This window comes from Malurus melanocephalus, unplaced genomic scaffold (assembly GCF_030028575.1).
Source record: "Malurus melanocephalus ecotype Western Australia unplaced genomic scaffold, MMel_1.1 scaffold_96, whole genome shotgun sequence".
Classification (NCBI taxonomy): Eukaryota; Metazoa; Chordata; class Aves; order Passeriformes; family Maluridae; genus Malurus; species Malurus melanocephalus.
This window is the reverse complement of record NW_026623328.1, coordinates 582,181-607,232: the sequence shown is the minus strand read 5'-3', so window position 1 is coordinate 607,232 and position 25,052 is coordinate 582,181. Positions and strand designations below refer to the sequence as shown.

The 25,052-nt window shown below is 38.8% G+C and overlaps 1 protein-coding gene across 9 annotated transcripts in view; it reads left to right on the top strand.

The window, feature by feature from the left end:
• The first annotated feature begins 2,826 nt into the window (after positions 1–2,826).
• HERC1 (HECT and RLD domain containing E3 ubiquitin protein ligase family member 1) overlaps positions 2,827–25,052 on the top strand; it is an 81,233-nt gene continuing 59,007 nt past the window's right edge. For 8 of the 9 annotated variants that reach the window (XM_057368671.1, XM_057368673.1, XM_057368666.1 and 5 more), the window contains exons 1-11: positions 2,827–2,960; positions 14,835–15,790; positions 16,983–17,078; positions 17,378–17,572; positions 19,076–19,387; positions 19,989–20,085; positions 21,366–21,509; positions 22,075–22,202; positions 23,079–23,223; positions 23,315–23,486; positions 24,613–24,747. In XM_057368671.1, the coding sequence (XP_057224654.1) occupies positions 14,861–15,790; positions 16,983–17,078; positions 17,378–17,572; positions 19,076–19,387; positions 19,989–20,085; positions 21,366–21,509; positions 22,075–22,202; positions 23,079–23,223; positions 23,315–23,486; positions 24,613–24,747 (2,354 nt within the window). In that variant the 5' untranslated portion in view covers positions 2,827–2,960; positions 14,835–14,860. Of the gene's footprint in view, positions 2,961–14,818; positions 15,791–16,982; positions 17,079–17,377; positions 17,573–19,075; positions 19,388–19,988; positions 20,086–21,365; positions 21,510–22,074; positions 22,203–23,078; positions 23,224–23,314; positions 23,487–24,612; positions 24,748–25,052 lie in introns of all 9 variants that reach the window. The other variant, XM_057368665.1, reaches the window with a different exon arrangement.

Genomic DNA, 25,052 nt, shown 5'->3' with positions numbered 1-25,052 from the left:
TGGTTACTAAAAATAAAGGGTAATTACTAACAGTTTTAGAAAAACATTTGATGTTAAAATGTGCATTGTTCTTYCATTATCATACCTTTCTTTTCATTGCCTAAGATTAAAAGTACATTTTGATGGGATTATGTAACAGTACATTTAAAACTAATAAATAATGCAGCGACTCATGCAAAGTAATAGGAAATCATTGATGTAAAACAGGTCTTGGAGAGCTGAATGCGAGAAGAAATCTGCCTTAGTCCAAGTGAAGCTGGGAAGRAGGAAAATCAGAGGTGGGACTTGAAAGGTCTGCAGTCATCAGGAAGGGTTATTTGTTTTAAAAAATAGGCGAGAGCACAGAGATAACAGAGGTACTATCTACAGCCTCCTTTCCCTTGAAACTTCCATGATCGTGTGGGCTTTCTCCTGGCCTCCCTCTGAGCTTTGAAGCTAAGATGGAAAGTGTTTTGGAAGTAGAAATGATGGATGAATGTCCTGCAGTCAGGGGCATTACCTACTGAACTCTTGAGATCTGTAGTTTTGAATACTCTGCTTCTGCTTGCTATGAAGGGGGGAGAGGAGGAATGATGTTTCCCACTGAAAAACTGATTCAGRTATTTCTGGCCTACATCTAGGGTTGTCCTATAAAATTTTTGTCAACTTTTTTTGTTACTTTCACCCTATTAATGTATAGCTGCAGGTGGCTGGAAAGCTCATCTTTCATCCAGTGTGTCCTCAGGGTGCCCAAATGCATTTCTGGAGCCTCTGCAATTTCCAAAGTGTGCAAGTGCTATGTTTTTATTTAATGATAGTTGACTGTCAGATGAGATGGCTGAATTTTGGTGACAGCTATAGGTGGCRTWAAAGGARATGTTCCCCTTATTTATATCCTTATTTTCAGACCTACTTGTGCTACTGTAGACTAGAATGCTGTTTGCTTTRTTTGGGTTCTCAGGAATTCTGACAATACTTGCCTGCTTAGTACAAGGTGATGGAATAAACCTCCTCATCCTGCATCACTTGCCATGCTGGGTTTTATTTGAGTTCAGATGGTCCTGAGTCTAGTTGCCTGTAGATACAGACAGTAGCTCAGGCATTGGGGCTCCAGCTTCGAAAGAGAAACTGGGAAGGTCACTTGACCTATCAAAGAGTGTGGTTAATATCAACAGTTGTTATCTAACAAAAAAACTTCATATGAGAATTCACAAAAATAAACAGCAATGGTCCTCCCRTGCAAGTGAAATTCTGAGATCAGTGAATCTGTGGAAACAGCCCCTACACCTGCATCCAGCCCTACCTGCATCCAAACACATGGCAGAGGGAGAGCCCTTGACTCTCAGTACTGCAGTGAATGATGGGCTGAGTCAAGACTTGACAAACAAAGAAGAAAATCTTGTGATTTTATGGATATAATATCTCTACATATATTTGTACACAACTTKAAAGCATTAGACATTTGCAAACATACAAAATTCCTTGAGTATTGTAAGATGCTTGGCTGCTGGTGGAGCCTGCAARTCATAAAAGCTGCAATTAATAAGGTTTTGCCTTCATGTTGTGGCTAATGTAAGTGTGTGGGTGTGGGGCATGTGAGCATGGAGAAGAGTACACGCTGCTAAGTGTGTCTTTATTCTGCTTTCTCTTCCATGGAATGGCATATCTGCTGGACATGTCTGTGCTGAATGTGTTTTCATGTATCTGTTGAATTTTTGAAGTTTCTTTCTTACACAGCATCCTTCAGCTGACATACTTGAAATACTTAAGGAATGTTTTTAAATGTTTTCATAATTTACCCCAATTTTAGTGGTATTTGTTAGCACAATTGGTCTCTTCAACAGAGCTGTTCATTCACAGCAATTCGACAATTGCTTCCAACAAAAGAAACAGCTGGTGTAGTTAGAGGTACAAAACTAAAAAAAAAACCCTTACAACTTATTGAACAAAAAAGGGTTGTCTTGACTATTATCCTGTAGGTTGATATTACATGGGTAAATTAATAACAGAGACTTTTTTCCTGGTCTGTGTTTTTTGGCTTCGGTGGGTCAGACTTTTCAAAGCAAGGCATTTGGAGTTTATTCTGCTGCAAAAAAMCAGAATTTTTCCTCTTGCTTCTTGGCAGTTTTCCCATTTATTTACACATTAACAGTGTCTACTGATTTGGTCGTGACATCCTTTGCATGGACTTTACTAATTCATGTGGGTATAACTGAGATTTCTCATTGCCACTGTGGCCTCATTGATCTTGGCATGCCATTGTTGCTGCCACCATCTAAACCTGTGACAATCTTCACTGTATACTTTAGCCTACTTTAGATCTGGAATTTCAGTCCCCGGTGACAGTTTTACTGTTTTTTGTTGTTATATTGTTCATTTTGTTTAAGCAAAGGCTTTAATATACTCCTGCTTGTCCACTGGTGCGATTCGTTTTGCCTTTTCTGCACTTTTCATCCCTGCATTCGAYATACATTTCTCTCCTTTTCAGTGTCTGGCCTATACATCAATTCTGATAAATCAKGAACCCCACCTGAATTCGGTGTTTCGTTCCCCTGACCTGTTCTTCGGTCGCTTTCACGCAAAAGCATTTATCTGCTCTTCCTGTTATTTGGAGAAGACAAACGAACGCGGCCGTTGGGGCAGTGTCTCCGTTCCCGGTGCCAGCAGCGTTTCTCGTGTGCGGGTTCGCGCCGTGCCCGCCGCAGGTGCAGCCGCCGCTCCTCTCCGGGGGCGAGCCGCGCGTGCCCGCGCACGGGAGGCGCCCGGCGGGCGGGGGCGGAGAGCGGGCGGCGCTCTCGCGAGAGCCGCGCGATAGCCCCGCGAGATCGCGGCGGCTCCCCGCCCGCGTCATGTTTTGCCTGTGACAATCCGGGCCGGGAGGACGCGGCTCCCGGCGGGATCTCCGCGCTCCGCTCCCTGCGCCCTGCCGGCCCCGCGGGGCTCCCGGGCTGAGCGCCGCCGCCTCCCCCCGCCGCTGCCTGGTGAGCGCGCGGCCAAGCGGGTCTGAGGAGCGCGGGCAGGGGCGGGAGGCCTGGGCGAGCCCAGGGCCGGGGGGGCTMTGTCCGCGCCCTCCCTGCCCGACAACACCGCGGGGCCGCAGCTGCAGCCGCGGGTGTCCGCYAAGGGGGGAAGGTGCAGGCGGGCGTGAGGGAAACGGGAGGCAGGTGGGGCCGGTCAGGTGTCACTGCCCTGTTGCTGAGGGTGGGAGGACGGGCGTCCTCCGGCCGCTCTTCTCCCCTCGTGAGGGCTTTTTGTACCTCTTCAAAGCGGTATAAACTACACGAATTCTGCATTGTGCTTCGGCTAAGATCCTCGGAGCATGTGCGTTTCCCCATGAATCTCATGAATGCGGTTGTAGTGGAGCCGTGCGTTTTCCTCTAGGTGTTAATGCATCTCTGGCTATATGCATCCCAGGTGGACCTGGCACGTGTCACAAAATTCTTTCTAAAATTTGTCATGTTGGGCTTCCGTGAACTGTATGTATGACTGTTGGTACGTCTTCCGTGTGTCTCCAAACCTGTCATCKGAATTGCGCCGTCTCCCCATGGCATATTTGCTGGCTCTTACCTGCAATACTGAAACATATGTATACTTTCAGTTAGGGATGATGTATTTTGTGTTTCAAAGTGAAGTCCTAGCACGTGTTTTGTTGTTGAGTTAATGTTTTTTTTGGTTTTTTTTTAATTGCATATGGTTAGTTTCATTGAGATGTTGCTGTATGCAGGCTGCTTTTCATGGTTTTTTTTAAGGGCAGAACCCTATCGTTGTATCCTCTCCCTTTCACAGTGTATATAGGAGAGGTTTAGTGCAGTTGTTGAAACATTTTCTGTTGTCGAGGATGTAAGCTGATCTTCGTGAATGGTGTAATTTGCTGTAGATGGGACCATGTATACAAGTAYATATATGTGCGTATGTATACACACATGTGTATTGTCTCATGAGGCTGATCAGGTTTGAATTTTAGCAGAATGTTCTATGCTGGCATTTCATAATAGAACCTCAAAGCTGTAAGTGCTGAATTTAATGCATGTGCTGAATTTAATGCTCCTCGTTAAAGGCCCCATRTATATACCATATCTGCTCCATTGGGATGTAGGAACATGGGGAACTTGGATCTCAGGATTAGGTCTCACATAGTYTTGGGGAGAAATATAATACGTATTTTATCTAGAAAGGTKTAGCTGTATACCTGGTCAGTCTGCTACTGCTTCCCTGTTCTAAGAGGAGTCTGTTATTTTGCATGAAAGATTAAAAGTTGCCAATGTTTTGCTACAGGACAGAAGGGCATTGCCARTCTTCTGTATCCTTGCACCTATGGGGTTTGTTAGATGGCTTTATACACAGTGGTTGTGTTTTGAAATAAAGCATCCTAAGGCTTTTTGTCTCTGAGTACAAACCCGTATTGAGGATTTCCTCTCTGCCCCTATGTTTTTATTGAAATGTGTCTTGTGTTTTTTCTTTGAACATTAAGACTAAAGATGTTTCTGTGGCTGGAAGTATATAAGTTGAAGGGGAAGTGGGGATGCTGAAATATTTTTCTGGAAACTGTAAATGCGGTGTTTACCTAACTGTGAATTAAGAGAAGGGATGTAAAGTCTTTGACTTATTTTTGTGGCGGGACTGCTTGGCATAGTAAGAATRTAACACAGCATTTTTCTGTTAACTTAATCCTTGAGTTGAAAAATAGTTTGCCGGTGAAAGCTCTTCTTTTGCTGTTTCAGAACTGAATTAAACAGATCGTAGGTGATTAGGAAACTAAAGATCTCGATGACTTTTTGTCTTTAATTTACCAGTTTAAAGAAGCCATAATCTTTATTTTTCAAAGAAAGCAGTACAAGGGTGCTCTGCATATTTTAAAGTATCAGTGATGATTGGAGTAGGACCATTTTACGGATGGGGAAAGCTGCATGTGAAATTAGCAATGATATTTGTGTTTGAGTAGTAAAATTATGTACGTATAATTACTTTTGTTAAAGACGTTAAGACATGTAGTATTCCAGTATTTCTGATTTTTTATAATTATTCTTGTAATACTCATGGGGTAGAGATGCACTTATCCCCATTTTAAAAATAAGTAACGGAGACATAAATTATAAGTGTTTCAGGAAGACTTGATGGRGCAGGCATTTGATTTCTGGTCATAGGTTGTTAGGAAGTCATTTGCCTTTCAATACAACAGTTTTAGATCCTATACGATATTTAATCTTCCTCTGTTCATGTAACTCGAGAGATTTTTATCTTGCACTGGTGTGTTTTAGTTAAATGTAGGATACGGTTCTCTAYGGCTGCTTTGACTTCCTGCTGTCAAAGTCCTCTTAGTGAATGGTGAGTACTGTGTTGGTTGTGCTTCTCGTGATTGGCTCTCAGAAGTACTCAAACTCTGAAATTGCTGCCAGTTTTTCTTTTTGTCTGTCTCCCTTGTAGTGAGGGACAGTCAAGTGGAACATTCAAATCTAGTAGGTGTTAGCTCTTTAAAAACATCTAAAGTAGCCCTCAGAAATCGAAGTTCTGCTGTCACAGGACTGYTTGAAATAACTGGCAGTGTGCTGCAGCTGCTTGCTGTGTATTAGAATCATTCAGAGTAACCCTTGTTAATTCTTAACATAAAAAAGAGAAAGCCAGCCTGGAGCCCAGTGGCTACAGGATTTGCCCATCAATAGCAAGTGTGGCCTTGGAACTGGCCAGGTATATTCTCTGGCCTGGACTGCCTGTTGTGATTGACCTGATGTCACCAAACTAGGTGGGAGTATGTTCAAGTGGCTCAAGCAATCGTCTTCTCTGCTGGGAGCTGGAATTCATTTGCTGCTTAGAGCAGAGCCTACAGTTTGAGTCCTCCTTACTAATAATAATTTCTTTTTGCTGTCAGGACTAGATAATTCAGAAGTTTCATCCTCAAAACGTTTCCTTACAAATGCATTGATTTACACAGCAGAAGTYTCTTTTTCAGTTAGTTGTAACAGGCGTCCTCTAAGTCAAGAAATGTGAATGTTAGCAGGAAGTATTAACACGAAGGGACATCCACGACTTTGCTGGRCAGCCTGCTCCAATGTGTCACCACCTTCATTATGAGATATTTCTTCTTTATATTCAGTCTAAACCTACCCCTTTTCAGTTTAAAACTATTTCCTGTTGTCCTGTTTCCACAGGCCCTGATAACAGATACAGATAGATATATTTCTAAAGGCTGCAATGCACCTTTGTGCTTACATTCAGCTAACTTGTAAGTTAGATGTGTTTGTATTTTGACTGTCTGTACGTAGTGCACTCTCCTGTCCATTGCTGAGTTGCTCAGTTTCAAGTMATGATTTCTAGTAAATACATCTTCAAAATTCTGGTAGCTTTTGCAAGAAAACATCTGTTTCTATGTGTTATGCTAGTTGAAAATACTGTAACGACACAGTTAAAAGTACACGTGATTGTACCTTTTGGGGGGAGAGTGATAGTGCTAAAACCTCACCAGAATTTTCATCCCTTTTCTAATGCAAGATCGGGCACTTTTCTCTGCTCAAATTGTTGGGATGTTTTTGATGCATAGGGATTTCTGCTTCTCAGCTCCTCTTTGCACTAACTGCTTTTGATGATTGTGTATGTGGAGCATCTTGCATTCTCAGCTTTTGTTTCAGTAACCTTAAAGCAACTGMAGAAGTAATGGATTAAATTGATTTTTCTAAGTTTATCTGCTGAACAATAATGATAATTTTTGTTTCTTCTCTGCTTGGATAGATTTTGTACAGCCCCCAGAGGTTTACGTTGACACACCATGATTCAGTTTTTTTATTACTTTCTTTTTAAAGCTAAGGGCAAAAGGGTAAATAGCTTTAATTTCAWATTAACTTGAAAATAACTTTGTCTTCCTTTACTCTGTCTCCCAGAAGGTTTTTGGAGTGATAGTTGTGACCAGCTGAAAGCATAGGGTATATTGGTTTCAGTATTATCCCTGATAATGAATAAATAAATAATCCCATAAGAACCTAAAATCATGTAGGAAGACTAAAATAAGAATAACAAGTAGAACCTCACCTTGGCTTACTTAACAAATATAAGGCTAGTAGAATTTARTATTTGGAAAGAAAAACTGATGGTTGTCTGCATAATTAATCTTATTCTGAATTACGATTGTCATTCATTTGGTTTCCATATGCTGAACAGGAGGCTCATACAAGGAGGAAAGATAGTGGCCATTGTGCTCTATGCAGACAGATGTTCCCATGGATTAATGCTGGTGTGTATTTCACTGTATTCTGTTAGGAGTGAAGAACCTGCTGTAGCTTCTGTTCTTGCTAGCTTTTTCTGGGTTAGTTCCTTCTGCTCTTTGCTTCCCATTCCAGATTTGTGGGAGACCATGATTCATTTTTTCTGCATTGTTTTACTGTCCGTCTCCTGTTACCTAGCACCACTGCCTCTTTTTTTTTTTTTTTGCTGCTTCTAATGACACTTTTTGTCTCTTTGCTTTCAATTCTTTGTGAATTTGTAGTAATTTCTCTGCAGTGTCAGTATTTTCGAATTTACTGTTTTCTCTTTTTCTTTCCCATGACTGTTTTGGATGGATTCCATTCACCTCACATCTGTCATGACATTGTGTRTAGACTACATGGATAAGCCAAAAAGAACATTTGAGGGTTGGTACTTTGAATGGTGCTTTTTGGCACGAGTGAAATACTGAACAGATAACTCTCCTAGGCAACATTATGTCCTCTTGGTTTYAACTGTCATAGTGTCCCCTGGCCATAAGCAATATGAAACATCCTGCAGGTTTTGCRTTTCTGTACATTTTGTATTGTTGGTTTGTGACAAGGCAGGATTTTAAATGCTTTTAAGTATTCTTGGTTTCTCAATCACCTTTCAAGTAAAAGGCTGTAAATGTTGTTTGAAAGCCTGATACTTGCTGCTAAACCCTATATATGCAACCCCTGATTTAGGAAAAAAAGGAAGCAAATCTGTTTGGTTTAGTTGTACTTTCAAATTGTAAAATTTTAATAAAGATTGCAGAAATTGCTGCATTCTAGCCAACTGGCAGTACGTGAAGCAATATTCTTACTGGGACTTTTGTGCTTTCCTTGTAAGAAGTATGAAAGACTGGAATGATAAAAACTTCAGGTAAACTGTCATTTTATGAAATRTCAGGAACTGTTAGGACTGGAACTCTGCAAATACAGAAGACAGTCTTTTTGGTTGCACAGATTAAAGGTACAGCCTTATCTTGAATTCCACATTCTGCTCTGGAATTGTACAGATTAGGAATTTGACAGAATTTTGAGATACTATTTTAGTAGACTTGGATACAGACTAAAGACTTTGATTTACGGGTAAGAATGTTTTATTTATTTGAATTAACATAATAATTTAAAACGGTTCTAAGTGCTTATKCTACAAAACTAAAACGTTGCAACTTTGAAGAGATTCCACTTGCATAATAGAGTTGTAATGCTGTCATAATGCTGAGGTAGTAAATAGAAACATATTGCATTGGGTTTTCTGTCATATTTTAAGTATATTAACTTCTCCTGAGTTGTGATTGGCAGTGAACTCAGAACTTCTACTTTATCAAAAACTTATCTAAAACAACATCTCAGAATAAAGTTTTCAATAGTTGTGTCACTAGCAGTGAATTAATTTAATTATATTCGTAATGAGCTAGTAGAATTACCTGATTAKTCTGATTGTGAAATCTTTTCTGAGTTTTGTGTGAGCCAAAAAATGCTTGATTTTTCTGKCCCATCACAGAATTTCTCACTGTTGCAAACAAAGCTTTAACTATTTGTAGCAGCATCAAGAGCTGTAATGTGCCCTGGGTGCCATCTGTTTAAATACTAARTTTTCTAATCCTTTTTAGAAGCCACTAAGGTGACATCATGCTGAAGGTACCTTGAGCACAAGGAGGTACTCCAGGAGCCCCTCATGTACACCAGTAGTAAATGGAGACCAGTATTAAATGGAAGTGCTGCAGACTTTAGGAAGTTCATTGTCAATGAACACACAGTGAAGAACTCTTCATATGTGCGTAGTACAACATTGCAGGCAGTGAATAGAATTCGGTTTCACAACCAGATCTTTGCATGTTCTTTAATTTTGCTGTTTCCTGCTTTTGATTTGCCTGTACAGACTGACTTCTTGTGTTACAGGCTTTYGTAATTAGGTTCCCATAAAATACATGTAGTCAGCATCTTACAAAGGTTGCTGAAATTACTGATTGCAGAGAGAGAGAGWGAGTGCTTGCAGGGTTTTTATTCTTCCTCTGAGAAAACTTTTGATTTTTGGAACATATAATATTTACAGCTTTGTAGGTGCAATTTTTCAAGAGCTTTGCRGAAAGTAAAGCTTTGAGCTACTTTTGTTGTAGTGTAAGTGCCAGAGCACTTGGCTTCTGTCAGAGTAATTGTTTTTGTGTGTGCTTGATTCCTGCTMTAGTCAAACTAAGTTAAAGAAAAACTTGGTGATATATAACTTTGTTAAATTCTGTCCTTGTTAGTATCTTCAGTGTGTGTGTTAGACTCACTGGTTATAAGAAAATGGGTTTTCTTCATACTGATTGAAGATACTGTGCAGCATTTTATGCATTTTATATGTTTGAAAATCTCAGTGGAATGTGAGAGGTTCTGCCTGGGTTAAGGACTAGGTTTAAATATATTCTCCTTGTTTGCTGTGCCCATTTGACAATACCTTATGTAAGATCAATTTTGCATTTTATCCCTGTATCACCATGTTTACTTCTTTGGGCCTTGTACGGGGAGGAAAGCACAAAGCTGTAAAAYAACAATTAAAGAGGAGGATTCAGGTTTGTACAAGCAATGGGAAATCCCTGTGCTTCAAGATTCACCTACATTTCTGAGCTGATTGTTCAGATTTTCCTTTTCACAGCCTGAGCAGCAGTTGCACCTTCTTCTTCCTTACCTGTGGACTTCTGTTATTCTTCTGGAATACCAGTGAATTGGTATTGCAGTGATTTGGCATTGGCATTTGCATCAGCATTTGGCAGTGATGTAGAGCCACTGTGTTGGAAATGATGCTGTTTTGGGGAAAAAAGGGGCCCTAAGATCAGCTCCTCCCTTCCATACATTTCGGTGGTTTCTGTCTGTTGATGAGCTGAGTGTGTGTGCTAAGGACTGAAAAAGCAAAGCACATTTTGTGGGCAAACTGTGCTGTTACACTCTCTGCTTCTTAAAATAGCAGGATAATAATCCCATCTCCCACTTTTTAGGGATCGTTTCTACGACTTTCTTTTAAGCAGAACATAAGCCCCTCCATTTTTTCTTGTCTTGGGATTCCTACTTACATCTCTTCCTGCAGGAATTTGATGTTACCTCTCTGGAATTGTTTAGAGCTGTTCCTTATCTTCCTGTTTCTCCCTGAAAACGAGCTCCAGGGCATGATGTAGCCACACTGTATAGTTTCTGCCCAGTCACCACCTTTCTTAAAACTGTCCCAGCAATCTTTCACTTAGATGTACACACAGCAACTTCTCAGGAATTATTTTTAAATCTAAACCCTAGAAGGCAGCTTCCTCTTTGCTTGTATTAGGATACATTTGTTGGCTGCATGGAGGCGGTTCTTGGGTGACAAATTCACGTATGGTCCACAATTTCCAAGCGGGCATGGAGAGGGAAGACTATGGAAATTCCTTCAGGGAAGTGTGTATATTCTGTCCAAGGCCTGTCTTTCCTGTTGGACTCAGAAACAGGATCTTTATAACCTTACAGACTTTGACCTTCGACCCCATGCTGAAGTCCTTTGTAAATTATTCTCATTTCCCCCTGTGCCCTTGGAATATAGGAATATTTGGGGCAGTTTCCAAATTCCTCAGTCCTTTGACTGTGTTGAAGTTGAGGACTTCTCTTACTAGCTCCTTCAGTAATGTTTTTTCCCCTTTAGTGAGTTCTCATTCTTGCATTTGAAGGTGATCAAAGCTGTCCCACTTACCTCAAAGTGAGAAGACCTAAAAACTTCTTGGTTTCCTGGAGCTGTAGTAAAAATCTGAAAAAAAAATATTTGTTCTTAGAGGTTTCACAGTCTCCATGTCTGAGRCAACCWAGTGGATTTATGAGAAATCCTYAGTATTTGCTTTGTTCCCTTCTAGAAAAATCTCTCCTTTCCATAGCTAATTAGCTAATGGTGATRAATGGCTGGAAAATTTACTGTTATTTTTCAATCCCATTTTACCTTTTGTATGGCACATTACATAAACAAAAARWRYAYWYTMYAYWWWWTTYYCMMWAWWWTYWYWTTKWTRTWWWMWSTRWWRTKTTKYGAGARWWWYWYYMCWYTTKWRAAWAMAWATWTWTWKYRCAMARAKWWSAYSTGYKYYWSASACAYATACATGAARCACTGAGAGGTTTACACTATATAATATAAATACATAYATATATAAAATATTGGAACATTTGTAGCGGAGTACCTATTTTGTTGTATCTCCTGGTCAGTTTTATGTTAAGGTGTTGGTAATCCATGTAGTCAGTGACCTGGTATTATATAAAATAAGCAAGCTGGGATTAATGGCAAGATCAAGTTCCTCTTTCTGTTTGAATTGCTGCAGTGGCAGAGAGAAGAAACGAAGAGTATTTATAGTTTATCTCTTTGTAATTTATTTGTTTCATGGAAATAAGTTGTAAATGTAGTTAGATGCATCTTCAGTCTCTTATTTTATTCTTATTTGAGATAGGGGAATAGTTCTTTTTCCTTAGAAAAGATGCAGTTTTTCTCAGCAAAAGAATGGGCTGTTTGGCCTATTTCATTAGTAATACAAACTTCATTGTAATTGTAATATGCCTAGTAGTCGTGGTATTTAATCATGATTTGCAATAGGCCTTTCACACTTTATTATATGTGATTTATTAGTTATTGTAGGCAAGCTTACACCACAAGAATTAATATTTTAAGTGACCTGTAAGAATTAGCTGGTTCAGACTGAATTAACTCCTTTTTAAAAAAAAAAAAAACTCTTTAATGACACAGAATATTTTAAATTCTTCAATATTGTTTGCTAGGCCACTGAACGCTGCATGCCTYCCCTGAAATATGTCAACTGTCTTCTTTTTCCCTATGTTTTAACTCAAAAGGGAAGATCTTAAGTGGGTCAATTACTAGTGTTTATTTTGTATTTATTTTGCTGACCAGTATTTGCAGGCTCTTGGTTTTGTGTTTGAAAGAGGTGTTAAATTTGGTAACATTTTTAATGTCTTTGTTTCAGCCATGAGTTTTAAGTCCAATTTTGGATGACTTACCAATTGGCAACAGTAAAATATATGAGAACATTTACTCCCCCAAAATGGTGTTGTCCTCAACAGGAACTATGGTTCTGAAAGATACGACCAATGAGTTGTGTTGCACATTCTCACAATTTACTTTTTTTTTTTTATTTATTTCCTGAGGAGCAGGAGCAGAAAGGGAGAAATAAGGGCAGGAGAGCTGGGCTTTTTTTTTTTTTTTTTTTAATAGAGATCCCAGAGAGTTCAGGGTACTTTAGTTTGATGTGTTTTAAGTGTTCCAGTGTTGAAATACTTTTATAAAGCTGTTGGTATACATTTAGACTGTTTYAGGCTTATGGTGATGAAAGGAAAGTACTTTGCTCCACTTATCACATGTTTTGGGCTTCTCTTTTTGTGGTTGGCCATGTGATCAGAAAGTGTGTAGGACTGCAGGCTGGCCCACCTTGCACATTTGGTACCTTCCACGTGTTCACCTGACCCTGTAGTGGTCAGATATAGTGAAACAGCTATGAGTATTCCGTTGAGTTTTCAGAGGCAAATATATTTTATTTCTGCCTGCCCTGAAAAAAAAAAAAAAAAGATGTCCATGTCCAGGCTCTGGAGCAATTATGAACATATTTATGTCCTCAGGCAATGAGCTGGAGGAAATAAACCCTACCTTGTACACCGTGCTACCACCTGGTTTCTGCTTAACTTCACTGGTCTGTAGGTGTTACRTGCTGAGATAGGGATCATTTACATTTGTATTCAGAGAGCATTTCCAGGATTAGCAGTGGTGTCTGGTTAAAGCCTTCTGCCTGTCACATGAAGCTGAATCTACTTTCAATATGGACCAATGTATTTCTTCCAAAAGCTGCATTAGGAGAGTAGGTCACTGTTCAAGTTTCAGTCTTTGTTTTCAGAGATGCACACAACGGGAAGAGGGAAAGCAGCAGTATTTGCACCTTTGAGGTACATGAGCACGTTTTTAAATTTCTGAAAGAAGAGTGGTGATGAAAGCATGATGTAAAGCCCATAAATGAGTCTATTCAGGGAACTTCTCAATGGAGATACATCCCCAGGTTTTACCTCTTGAGAAGGCACAAACTTTGTCACTTAAGACCAGAGTGTGGACATTTTCATTAATTTACCTTCGAGTTTCTATTGGAATCAAATGGTAGTTAGCAAATCCTTTCTGATAAATGAGAAAATGTTGCTCTTTCTTAGTAAACAGGGTCCTGGATGTAAGAGTACCTGTCTGTGTCAGTTGGAGGCTGAGCTGTTGGGCGGTTCTATGGTGTGAGTAGACAGAAGGTGTGTTTTATATGAAAGGCAAGGAATGCTCACTGCTCTGGATGGTACTTAACAGCTGTGGCTCCAATTTCTGTGGAATAGACCTGGGTAACGGTCTGCTGTGGTGCACCAGAAATGACTTGGGTATGGCTTAGTGAGGCTCACATAAAGCTTTTTGTGAAGGTACTAAAATGTTGTAGGGAAAATTTGGCAKGAATAAKARCAGGTGCCTWATAGCRCAGRATGTGCTTTTTTGGCAGATACATTRGCAGAAGAACTGCAGTATAGTTCTCTGTGTTTTTAATTTGTGTTTTGTAAGTGTGAAATGTCAAGACCAAGCAAGGACCGAGTTGCACTGCCTGTTACCCATAGCTCTGCAAGCATAGCACTGGCTTTCACTGCATGACTGAGACTCCCTCCACCCCCAGGGATTTAGTTGGAAATTACATCAGGTAGRGTTCATACTACCAAAGGACACAAACCTCTCCTTCAGGGAATTATAGTACTTTTTGGTGAAATTGTAATACATTAGGACTTGAAAGGTCAAAGAACAGAAAGTGATCATTCAGAACCTATGTAACCCATGGTTAATGATTATAAAACAGGAGTTAAACAAATCTGTTTTGTACAATAGGAGGTAAAGCATTACTTTAAAGATTTTTTTTTTTTAATGAGCAGTTTGAAAACACTCACTTTGAAGAAGCCCCTTTGTGTATTAAGTTGTAATTTAGCTTGATGAAATTTTAGCATTGACATCAAGAATCCTCTTGAAGAAACTGAAGTCCTAAATGATACTGGCATTAAAATTAGTAACTCAAGTGTCTCTTTGGGATCAGAATGTTCTTTTAATTTAAAAAGTATTTCTCAGGCATAAACTTAGAAGAACCCTGGAYTCACCTAGTAGTGATCAGTCTGTGTTCTTGTATGTGAGAAATTTTTCAAACTYAGTGTATGTTTTTGGAATTATGATCCTTTATCCATATAAAATAGCAAAATATCATACCATTACATGGATGATGATGCAGACATAAATCATCATACTGCTGAGATATGCTTTTTAATCCTGCACCTTTGTAGTTCTTGAATCTAAATCTTGAATTGCCTTGTCTGTTAAATGCTGTTTATGACATGTTTGAAAGTTCAGTTTGCTTTGTGTAAATTTTTGTGCATGTGGATTTAGAAAATGCAGACTTACACTAAAATTTTTACGTCACGTTAAGGAAGTTATACATACATATCGGTCAAATGGTGAAACTTTGGTAATTCTGGGTGGTTAATCTTTTGCTGCGTACCTTCTGAAAAGGTTATTAGGATTTGTCCTGCTGTAATAAGATCTATAGATAACCTTGCACACTTATTGACAGTTTTTTTCATCTTCAGGACTAATGGCAAAGAAGTAAACCAGCATGGCAGCTATGGTCCCACCTGTGAAGCTGAAATGGCTTGAACACCTGAACAGCTCCTGGATCACAGAAGACAGTGAATCTATTGCAACAAGGGAGGGAGTTTCTGTCTTGTATGCTAAGTTAGTTAGCAATAAAGAAGTAGTGCCATTGCCCCAGCAGGTTCTGTGCCTCAAAGGACCTCAGTTACCAGATTTTGAGCGGGAATCTCTATCTAGTGATGAACAGGACCACTACTTGGATGCCCTTCTTAGCAGCCAGCTGGCACTGGCAAAGATGGTGTGCTCAGACTCTCCGTTTGCTGGAGCTCTTCGAAAGCGTCTCCTTGTGCTGCARCGTGTCTTCTATGCACTTTCTAATAAATACCACGATAAGGGTAAGGTGAAACAGCAGCAGCACTCACCAGAAAGCAGTTCTGGATCCACAGATGTGCACTCTGTCAGCGAACGCCCAAGGTCAAGTACGGATGCACTCATAGAAATGGGAGTTCGGACTGGGCTGAGCTTGTTATTTGCACTGCTGAGACAAAGCTGGATGATGCCTGCTGCAGGACCTGGCCTCAGTCTTTGCAACGATGTTATCCATACGGCCATAGAAGTTGTGAGCTCTTTACCACCTTTATCTCTAGCAAATGAAAGCAAGATTCCACCAATGGGCTTGGACTGTTTGTCRCAAGTAACAACATTTCTTAAAGGAGTAACAATTCCAAACTCTGGGGCAGATACTTTAGGTCGTAGATTAGCTTCTGAGTTGCTTCTTGGTTTGGCTGCCCAAMGAGGTGCCTTGAGATACCTTCTTGAATGGATAGAAATGGCTTTAGGTGCTTCAGCTGTAGTGAACAGCATGGAGAAAACCAAGTTGCTGCAAAGTCCAGAAGGGATGATCAGCTTTGATTGCTTTATGAGTATATTGACCCAGATGMGACGATCTCTGGTAAGTACAACCAGCTTTGGCTTTCCTGCATTGCAGTGTAGTTGCATTCTTAACTTAATAGTTTCTCCACATTGAATGCCGGTTTGCTGGATATGTTAAAAAGGGTTTTTTTGTGAATTTTTTTCCCCAGTATTGCCTTTGGTACCCACCATCTCTTTCTCTCCCTTCCTACCCACGTGTTTCTTCACAGGTTAAGATGAAATAGAAAAATAATCTGTGTTGTCATTTTTGCTGTTATGCTCTAACTTCAGGGAAAGAATTGAGGACATACATCRTCCACTTGTACATTTAAGTTCATAGCAGAACAGTTAGAAAATTCAAAGTTTTGCAATACACCTTGTTTCCTGTTCAGTTATTTTTACTGAAAAAMATAGCCAGTTATTTTYCTGGCTCCCCAATTTTCCTTATACRTCTTCAGGATGTTCAGCAGTTTTGCAGATGCTTAGAAATGAATGTGATAAAAACATAAGTTAAATTGGAAGTGTGGCACACTGATTTGTATATTGAGTGCTTACTTCTGATCCCAGATGAATATTACTTTTAAAGATATGATATTATTGCACAATACGCAGTTGGAGGCTGTGCCAAACTTCTGCCTCATATGCTCAGACTGAAACAGGGAATGACTTTTTCTCTCAGGTAGTCATTCTTTTCTTTCAGGTTTGTAGTGCTTGTTAAGCATAGATTCTAAAATCTAACAAAATTCTGAAAAAAATCTTAAAAAATTCTAAAAAATCTTCRAAAGAATGGGGACCATGAGAAGAGCATGGCAGTAACAGTATCTGAATTGATGGGCAATTATATTTGTTGTTGGTTTTGGGCTATATAGAAAATGTAGAAGATACGTAAAMGTAAAACTAATATGATTAGTAATTTTAAAACAATTATCACTTTAAACGCAGAAAACATGCATTTCATTGCAGAATAGTATTAGGAGGAATTAACTYTGAACCCAGATACTTTCACAAAACTGAATCAGGAAGAATGTTGGACTAGCACTTGTGACAGTTTTGTTTTTCTGAATTGCGTGCAGATATCCCAGCTCAGCAGAGAAGTCATGTACTTACACTTACAGAAAGAGCAATTAGTTTTTGCTTAGCTGTAAGGACAGATCCCTAATGTATTTTGTTCAGGTAGACTGTTGCTGTATTGGAAGTGTGTTTCTCCTAATAACAACATTTAAACGTTGTAGGGATCATCTGCTGATCGAAGTCAATGGAGAGAGCCAACCAGAACATCTGATGGCTTATGCTCTCTGTATGAGGCAGCTCTGTGTCTGTTTGAAGAGGTATGTCTTGAAAAAAAATTCAAGTCAGTGTGTACTTCCCCCTCACATGTGATTGGTGTGCTCATGTGGGTATAGTCTAGTCTTAGCTGAATTATTCTGGGGTAGAAGTGGTGAAAAAGACATTGAAAAACAAGGATGCAGTGAAACAAAGTCTTTTGGGCAAGCTAATGATACRGCCATGGTGATTTTTATTTTAGGCAGTTACCATACCGAGGTGCAATTAAAGCTGCACTAAAGATTGTTAGTGTATAGGATGAAATATAAAATGCTACTGTGTAATAAATCTGTGGGTTTAACAGGTTTGTCGAATGGCTTCAGACTATTCAAGGACGTGTGCCAGCCCTGACAGCATTCAAACGGGTGATGCTCCTATTGTTTCTGAGACCTGTGAAGTGTATGTTTGGGGTAGTAACAGCAGTCATCAACTGGTAGAAGGAACTCAAGAGAAAATACTTCAACCCAAGCTTGCTCCRAGTTTTTCTGATGCACAGACCGTGAGTGACATTTATTAGTGGTAGTTTATGTAGCATTCAGCAGCTTCATAGCATGAAATTGAAAAATAGTACTTTATTTCTGAGTGTCGAGTTGTAAAGAAGRGATGATACTCAGAACTGGTCACACAGGTTATTTTACTGAGCATATATCACTACTTTTATTGATGCCTGATAAAARCATTGTTTTTAATGATATGCACAGATAAATATCCATGTAACAAGAATGATTGAATTGCCTGACTTGCTCTTGTGGCGACAATTTTACTTGTCTGGAGTTTTTTGTGGAGCTTTGGTTTTTTTGTTTTGCRTGGGTATTTTTCTTATTGTTGGTTAAAAGGGGTCTTAGCTACTCCATACCCAAGGTTGCCGAGTATAAAAGCCCAAACTGGGCTAGCTGCTGACACAGCAGCCTTAATTGGCTTTCTGAAAATCAGTGTACATGCTCTTTCWGCTCTCAGTCACAGAGTCTGAAGTTGCAACTGGGCACTTCTATTGATGCATGACACAGAATATAATAGTTTACTTTTCTGGTACTGTATGGGCTTTGCAGTGTTGACTTAAGTAAAAGCACTTTTTGGTCACTAGACAATTCAGGTTCATTTTCTGAAATTGTTTCTATGGACGTCACTGATGTATTTTATATGCAAATGGGCTTCAGGACTGGACATCATAAAGCAAGTTTATGCATTCAGAAAACTTTCAGAACATTCAAAACACTAATACATGAGAATGGAATGCGTGTTTTGAATGAATGGATTACTCTCTTGATAGTACTCTATACACCTATCCAACATATTTATGTGATTTTTCTACTTAATCCAACAATAGTCATCAGTGAAGGCTATCTATATGAAGATGTTCATTCCATTAAGTAGGGCTGTGGCCACCTGCTTGGGGCAGTTCTGCATTTCTGCTGTGTTAAGATTCCTGTGGAGAATTATTTCTGTGTTAGTCCGTTTGCTGTTGGGTCATTCCTCAGCTGAGTGCTGACTTCCCAATAGGGGCAAGTTCTTACATTCTTAAAAGCTTTTAATCTTGCTTCTTTGATGATCACATAATTAAAATGCATAGTCTCAAATGAGAGGATTTTTAGCACTTAGCATCTATTTCTGTAATGTTACCACTTGGTACTGGTTAAAATTAAGCAAAATCTACAGTGTTTTATCAAGCTGTTCCTTTGTCTCTTCTGTTCTTGAAAAATTAAGATTTCCATCCATGAGTTTTGGAGATCTGAATGCAGCAGTTCTGTGGTCTGAGATACAAATAAGTAAAATAAGCACTGTTTGCATACTTTAGTCATGAAGATAGATTTAATCATAAAATATTTTCCAAGAATTTTAGTTTTACTGCTTGCTGAAGTCTAAATTATTTTTAATTTTTACATTATGTTATATGAAGAAATCTGACATTCTGTGTAAAAATACAGACTTCTAGACCTGTACGTAAATTTTGGATTTCTCTAATCTCTACATTTCTCTATTACATYCTTTTTTCCCTTTCTAGATTGAAGCTGGACAATATTGTACATTTGTCATTTCTACGGATGGTTCTGTTAGAGCCTGTGGGAAAGGCAGCTATGGAAGACTAGGACTGGGAGACTCTAATAATCAGTCCACATTGAAAAAATTGACTTTTGAGCCTCATAGATCTATTAAAAAGGTGTCATCTTCAAAAGGATCTGATGGTCACACTTTAGCATTTACAACAGAAGGGGAAGTCTTCAGCTGGGGTGATGGTGACTATGGAAAACTGGGACATGGAAATAGCTCAACTCAGAAATATCCCAAACTTATTCAGGGTCCCCTGCAAGGAAAGGTATGTTTTGTATACTAGAGCACGTGTTTTTGTTCTGTTCAGTTRGGATGTTGTGTTAAGTTTGAAATACATAAAATCCTAAGAAAAGGTTGTGTGTTTTTTCTAGACTTCTCTTCGAGGCTGGGTCTGCTTTCAGCAAAACACTAGAGCTCATGGTTGCCTCTAGGCCTGGGATTTGGGCAGTGGCATTGTCACGAAAGCTTCTCACAGTCTTGAGTCAAAGTTGCTCAGGTGCTTTTGCTGAGCTGTGGTCACATTCCAGGACAGAGATGATTGCTTTTGTTGGCTGCAACATCAAGGCTTTCACATACAGCTTTTTAGTGTTTTCAACATCCACTGTCTCTTGCAAGACTAGGATACTACAATGTAAAGGCTGCTTGATAAATAAACCATTAGCAGTTTTACATATAACTTGCCTTTTAATATACTTATTTCCCCATACCAAATAAATAGAAAAGATTGGAAAGGCTATGTCTGTACTTGGTCCATGTAAATAAGCAAATTAGTTAATGTAGACTCCTGAAACTTGAATATTATATGCTTTCAGACTTCCTACTTGATTTGTGTAAAAACGGAATCTTTCTTTTTGCCTGTAATGTAGGTGGTTGTGTGTGTATCAGCGGGCTACAGRCACAGTGCTGCTGTTACAGAAGATGGAGAGTTGTACACATGGGGAGAAGGAGACTTTGGGAGATTAGGTAATTTGAAAATTTCATGAGATGCTTTTGGAAAAGTTYCTGTGTCTAGAAATGATTTTATACRTCTATTTGCCTTGTTCTCAAGTTACCCCCTCTMCATACACATACTCATACACTCAGGTATGTGCATACAGGTGACTAGTGCAGAAACTCTTTAAAAGTTTTTAATGCACTTAATTTTACAAAGATTTTTTTTTAACAAGATTTTTCATTGCAAGGCAAGTTGCTTTTATTCATTCATAAGAATATATGATTRCTCATGCCAATGGAATGGAAACAGATACTTTAAATAAACTGAAATTCTAGATAAACCTCATCTAGTGCGATGGTAGAATGATTTTTTTGAACAGTCAGGAATAACTGGCTTATAATATCAATGGTCTGATTCTAAAAGGATACTTGATGTTACGTTTGACAGAATGGCTTAATATCCTTTTACCTTAATAGATCTAAAAAGTTAAATTTAACGGAAACAAGAAACGCTGTATTACTGTTTGCTTTAAGTTCACTTGTCTGTTTCATCATCTTTGCTGAGTTGTTAAGAAAATAGCTGGGTTGGAGATTTAACTGGAATTTGGGTGGGAATTGTAGAAATGTTCTCATTGAGTTGTAGGTTAGTGGAGAGTTTTGATGTGCTTTGATAGTCTTGGAGTGTGCAATGGTGAGTTCCAGCACATAGCTAAAAGTAACATTTCATTAGGTGATAGGAAGTTGTTCATATTTAGTCAGTTATGGATACCAGTGGTATTAATTTTCCTCTCTTCCTCATTTTTTTTCCATATCCACAGAATTTTTGTAGCTTATTAGAAATAAAGCTTTTTATCAAGTAGGTGATAGCTGTAGTGTATTTGGTGTGTGCAGGAAGGACTCGTTAGAACTRTGGCTGTCTGAAGGCAGCTTAGAGGCTGCTCTGTCCTGTCCGTGCAGTACTGACAGGAGTGACACAATGCCCTTATTGCAGTGTCCCCATTACCTGCTGCCCACTATGGGGAAGTCTGGCTGCCTAATCAACTGGTATTAAAGGCAGTTGTACAAGTAATCCTTTTGATTTCTTTTTAACTAGATAGAAAATAATCATAGGATTTACAGGCAGTGTGAACAGGTGTTCTGGAGCATGTCCTAAATATKAAATGCTTACTTTACCACAGCTGTCTGCCAAAATCTTTCCAAATGAGTGGGYAGGAATTATCATTTGTGATGACTGCAATATGTGTGGAATTTGCAAAATCTGATGATTGCAAGATGAAATGTTCACAAAAACTTTTTTCTTTTTTTCTTAGGTCATGGTGACAGCAATAGCCGTAACATTCCAACTTTAGTAAAAGATATTAGCAATGTAGGAGAAGTTTCCTGTGGCAGCTCACACACGATAGCTCTTTCCAAAGATGGSAGAACAGTGTGGTCCTTTGGAGGAGGAGACAATGGTAGGTAAAATGAATGTTTTGGTAGCCATTTTTGTCTTATTCCATCTGCCTCATAGTTCCAGAACTCCTTGCAGTTTGGTTCTGTTTTCTATTCATCTTTTGATAGCTCTTCTAGAARAGGATTCTTATAAAACCTAAATACAATATTTGAAGTTCACCTGCAAGATTATAGGGTTAAAAAAAGGATTTTTTAGCAGGGGAGGGGTTTCACAGCAGAAATGTCAATGAATGGATGAACAATTCTGGAAAAAATGCTTTGCTGAGGACTTTCAAATAAGCTTACTCACGATATGACRGTAGCTATTCATGTCCTACAAACTATTACATTTAAACTGCCTCGGATTAGTATTTCAATTTTAAAATACACTATAATGAATATATGTTTCCTAAAGTCTGTAGTTACTGTAAYTTAAAGAGAGTAGGTTTTATAAAAATTGTAAATAGGTTTTGATTTTAAAAATACACTCTGACATTTTTGGAAATCCAGAAAGAATTCTTTTGGGGTACTTTTAATTGTTGTCTATCCATTTAAACTACYTTCCAGTTGTGTTTCCTCCTTTTGCAGGCAAACTTGGTCATGGTGATACAAACAGAGTATATAAACCTAAAGTTATAGAAGCCTTGCAAGGAATGTTYATTCGAAAAGTTTGTGCTGGAAGCCAGTCTTCACTTGCCTTGACATCAACAGGGCAGGTAGGCAAAACCAAGTTTTCACTCAGATGGTGAGAGGTGCTAAAGAGGGTGTGTTATTATTTCAGCATTATCAACATTATCTCAGCATTTATTATCTCAGCATATCAACATTATCTCAGCATTTATTATTTTGACTCTTGAAAAAATGTTCAGCTAGTACTTAAGTAGAAGTGAAGCTCTTGAATAGAGATTGAAGTACCTCATACACTAGAGTAATTCAAAATGTGCTAAGAGTCACGTAAAAACACACTTTTCAAGATTCTTGCTTAGTCACAGAAAACATGTTATTTTTAGATTAATAGGTGTAGCCAGTGTAAAATCAAATTGGATTCAAGGAGCAAATGGTAGTGAAATGCTTGTAATTTCTCACACACTAGCCAACCCAGGTGATTAGGTGATTTAGTTAAAGTTAGTTGTTTTTTTTTTCATATGTGTGTATATTAGAATATAGGTGTTAACTGAAAGTTTTAGTTCTAATCTGAAAATTCTTAGGAGATCTTAGAGATAAATGTTGAGATGGTAGATGAGGGCCCTTCCTGGCATCATGGGTACATGTAATCCAGTARACTTTTCTACATGTGTAACCTTGTTGGCCTCTGTGACTCAAAGGCAGTGGGTTTGCAAAGTGGGGATGAGGAATGTTGACATCTTGCTCCAGCAGCCTGTTCAGTGCTGTGCTCTGTGGCCTGTCACCTCGGTGGCTGGGGGAGGAATGCACATGGTATGAGATGTGTGTTCCAGGCAGGAAAGTCTCGTGCATGTTGTGTTGAAAGTGTCATTGCAGTTATTGGTCAGGTGTATTTCTAGGCTGTTGTCTGTTGTGCTCACCATAACCCCAGTTTGACCTGCAGCTGTTTTGTGGTTGGTTTGCTCCAGGTTTACGCGTGGGGCTGCGGGGCCTGCCTGGGCTGTGGCTCTTCGGAGGCGACTGCTCTCAGACCCAAGCTCATTGAAGAGCTGGCTGCTACCAGAATAGTTGACATTTCCATTGGTGACAGTCACTGTTTGGCACTTTCTCACGGTAAAGAGAATAAGGTGTAAAAATACATAATCCTCCTCTTGATCGACAATTGTATCTCAGCTTTTGTTTTCTACTATATTTATGTTTATAGATAATGAAGTTTATGCTTGGGGTAACAATTCAATGGGACAGTGTGGTCAGGGAAACTCTACTGGCCCCATTACTAAACCGAAGAAAGTAAGTGGTTTAGATGGAGTTGCAATTCAACAGATTTCAGCAGGAACATCCCATAGCCTTGCCTGGACAGCTCTTCCAAGGGACAGGTAAAAATGACATTGGGGACAGGTGTAATTTTACTCCTTTATATATAAATCCACTTTGGCATACACTTAAATTGTATTTCCTGAAGGTGTTTCCCCCATTATGAGTGTCAAGCATTCTGGTTGTAATGTTTTGGTCTGGATTGTCTTCCTTCCTCTTCTCTTAAATTCCTCCTCTTGTCTTTCCTCCCTCCTCTAATTGTTGCATGTTAGAAGTGAAAATATATCAGCACCAAAGTTTTGGATTTCTTCTTTGTATGTGAACACTTCTTATGTGCTGTTAGACAAACCTACCTCCCTTTACTAAAAATTGCTGAGTTAGTCAGTGGGAGGTGAAACAACAACAAACATTTTTTATTTTTTGCTTCTGAGGGGATTTTTTTATGGCTTGGGAAGTTTCTTTTAGTGTGGTAAGTAGTATGCTTACCAGGAGACTTTGGTAAAGGGGGAAGTTCAGATAAATTACTGAGGTGCATTTAAAAATTTCTGTATGGTTATATGTTAAACTAAAAATAGGTACCTAAATACATAGTTTGTTAATATACAATAACTCAAATAATTCCTTTACACCAAAGACATTACCAAGTGATTGAAGTGAACCAGTAAACTTTTATCTATGGGCTAACACAAAGATACAGAAAACACAAATTCTATTCCTTTATCTAACACAAAGGAATGGAAAACCCTAATATTTGGAACATAATTCAAGAAGAATTTCAAATGCCCTGTTTTCAAGGGAGCTATCAACTAAGAAAATAGACTCAAACAGGACTAAGTGGTACTTCCCCTTTTGAGGTTTCTCTGCATTTTATCAGTCTCTGATATTTGTACTAGAAACAGCTTTGAGAGTACTGGTCAGCCTTATGCATGAATCAGATTAAATGTGTGTGTCTTCCTATTTATGGCATTGAGGTGCTTTTGTCCACGAATGTGAAGTATTTGATTATAAAGAGTTTTACAGAAAAGAGAGCAGAAAATACCTTCATGGGTCAGGAAGTTGGGCTGCTGTAGTTGTATTCATTTGCTCTAAGAAAGAAATTGGTTAAGTGTGTCTTCAACCTGCTTAAACTATTAAGTAAAGCAGGTTAAGTATTTCCAGAAAGTAACTTACTTTGATGTTTGATTCCAGGCAAGTTGTGGCATGGCACAGACCCTATTGTGTCGACCTTGAAGAAAGTACCTTTTCACATCTTCGTTCTTTTCTTGAGCACTACTGTGACAAAATTAACAGTGAAATTCCTCCTCTTCCTTTTCCTTCATCAAGGTATACACAGTTTATGCATGTTACAGATTTTTGTAATGTCTTTTTCTTTRCAGCAGTGGTACATGGCTTAGTCCTGGTTAGTCTATATTTTAACAAGCCTAAGTCTGGTTTACTTGCTTGCTCAGGTGGTATTTGTTTTGAATTGCTCTAGTGTATTTGTATAACAAGAGAAGCAGTACAATGTCTCAAATGTAGCAGCATCTTTAGTCCGAAATCTGTTTTCATTATGCAATGAATTAAATGCTTTACTTCAGTTTTTTTAAATGTTTACTTCGAGTGTTCCTTTGAAATGCAATTTTTGTGCA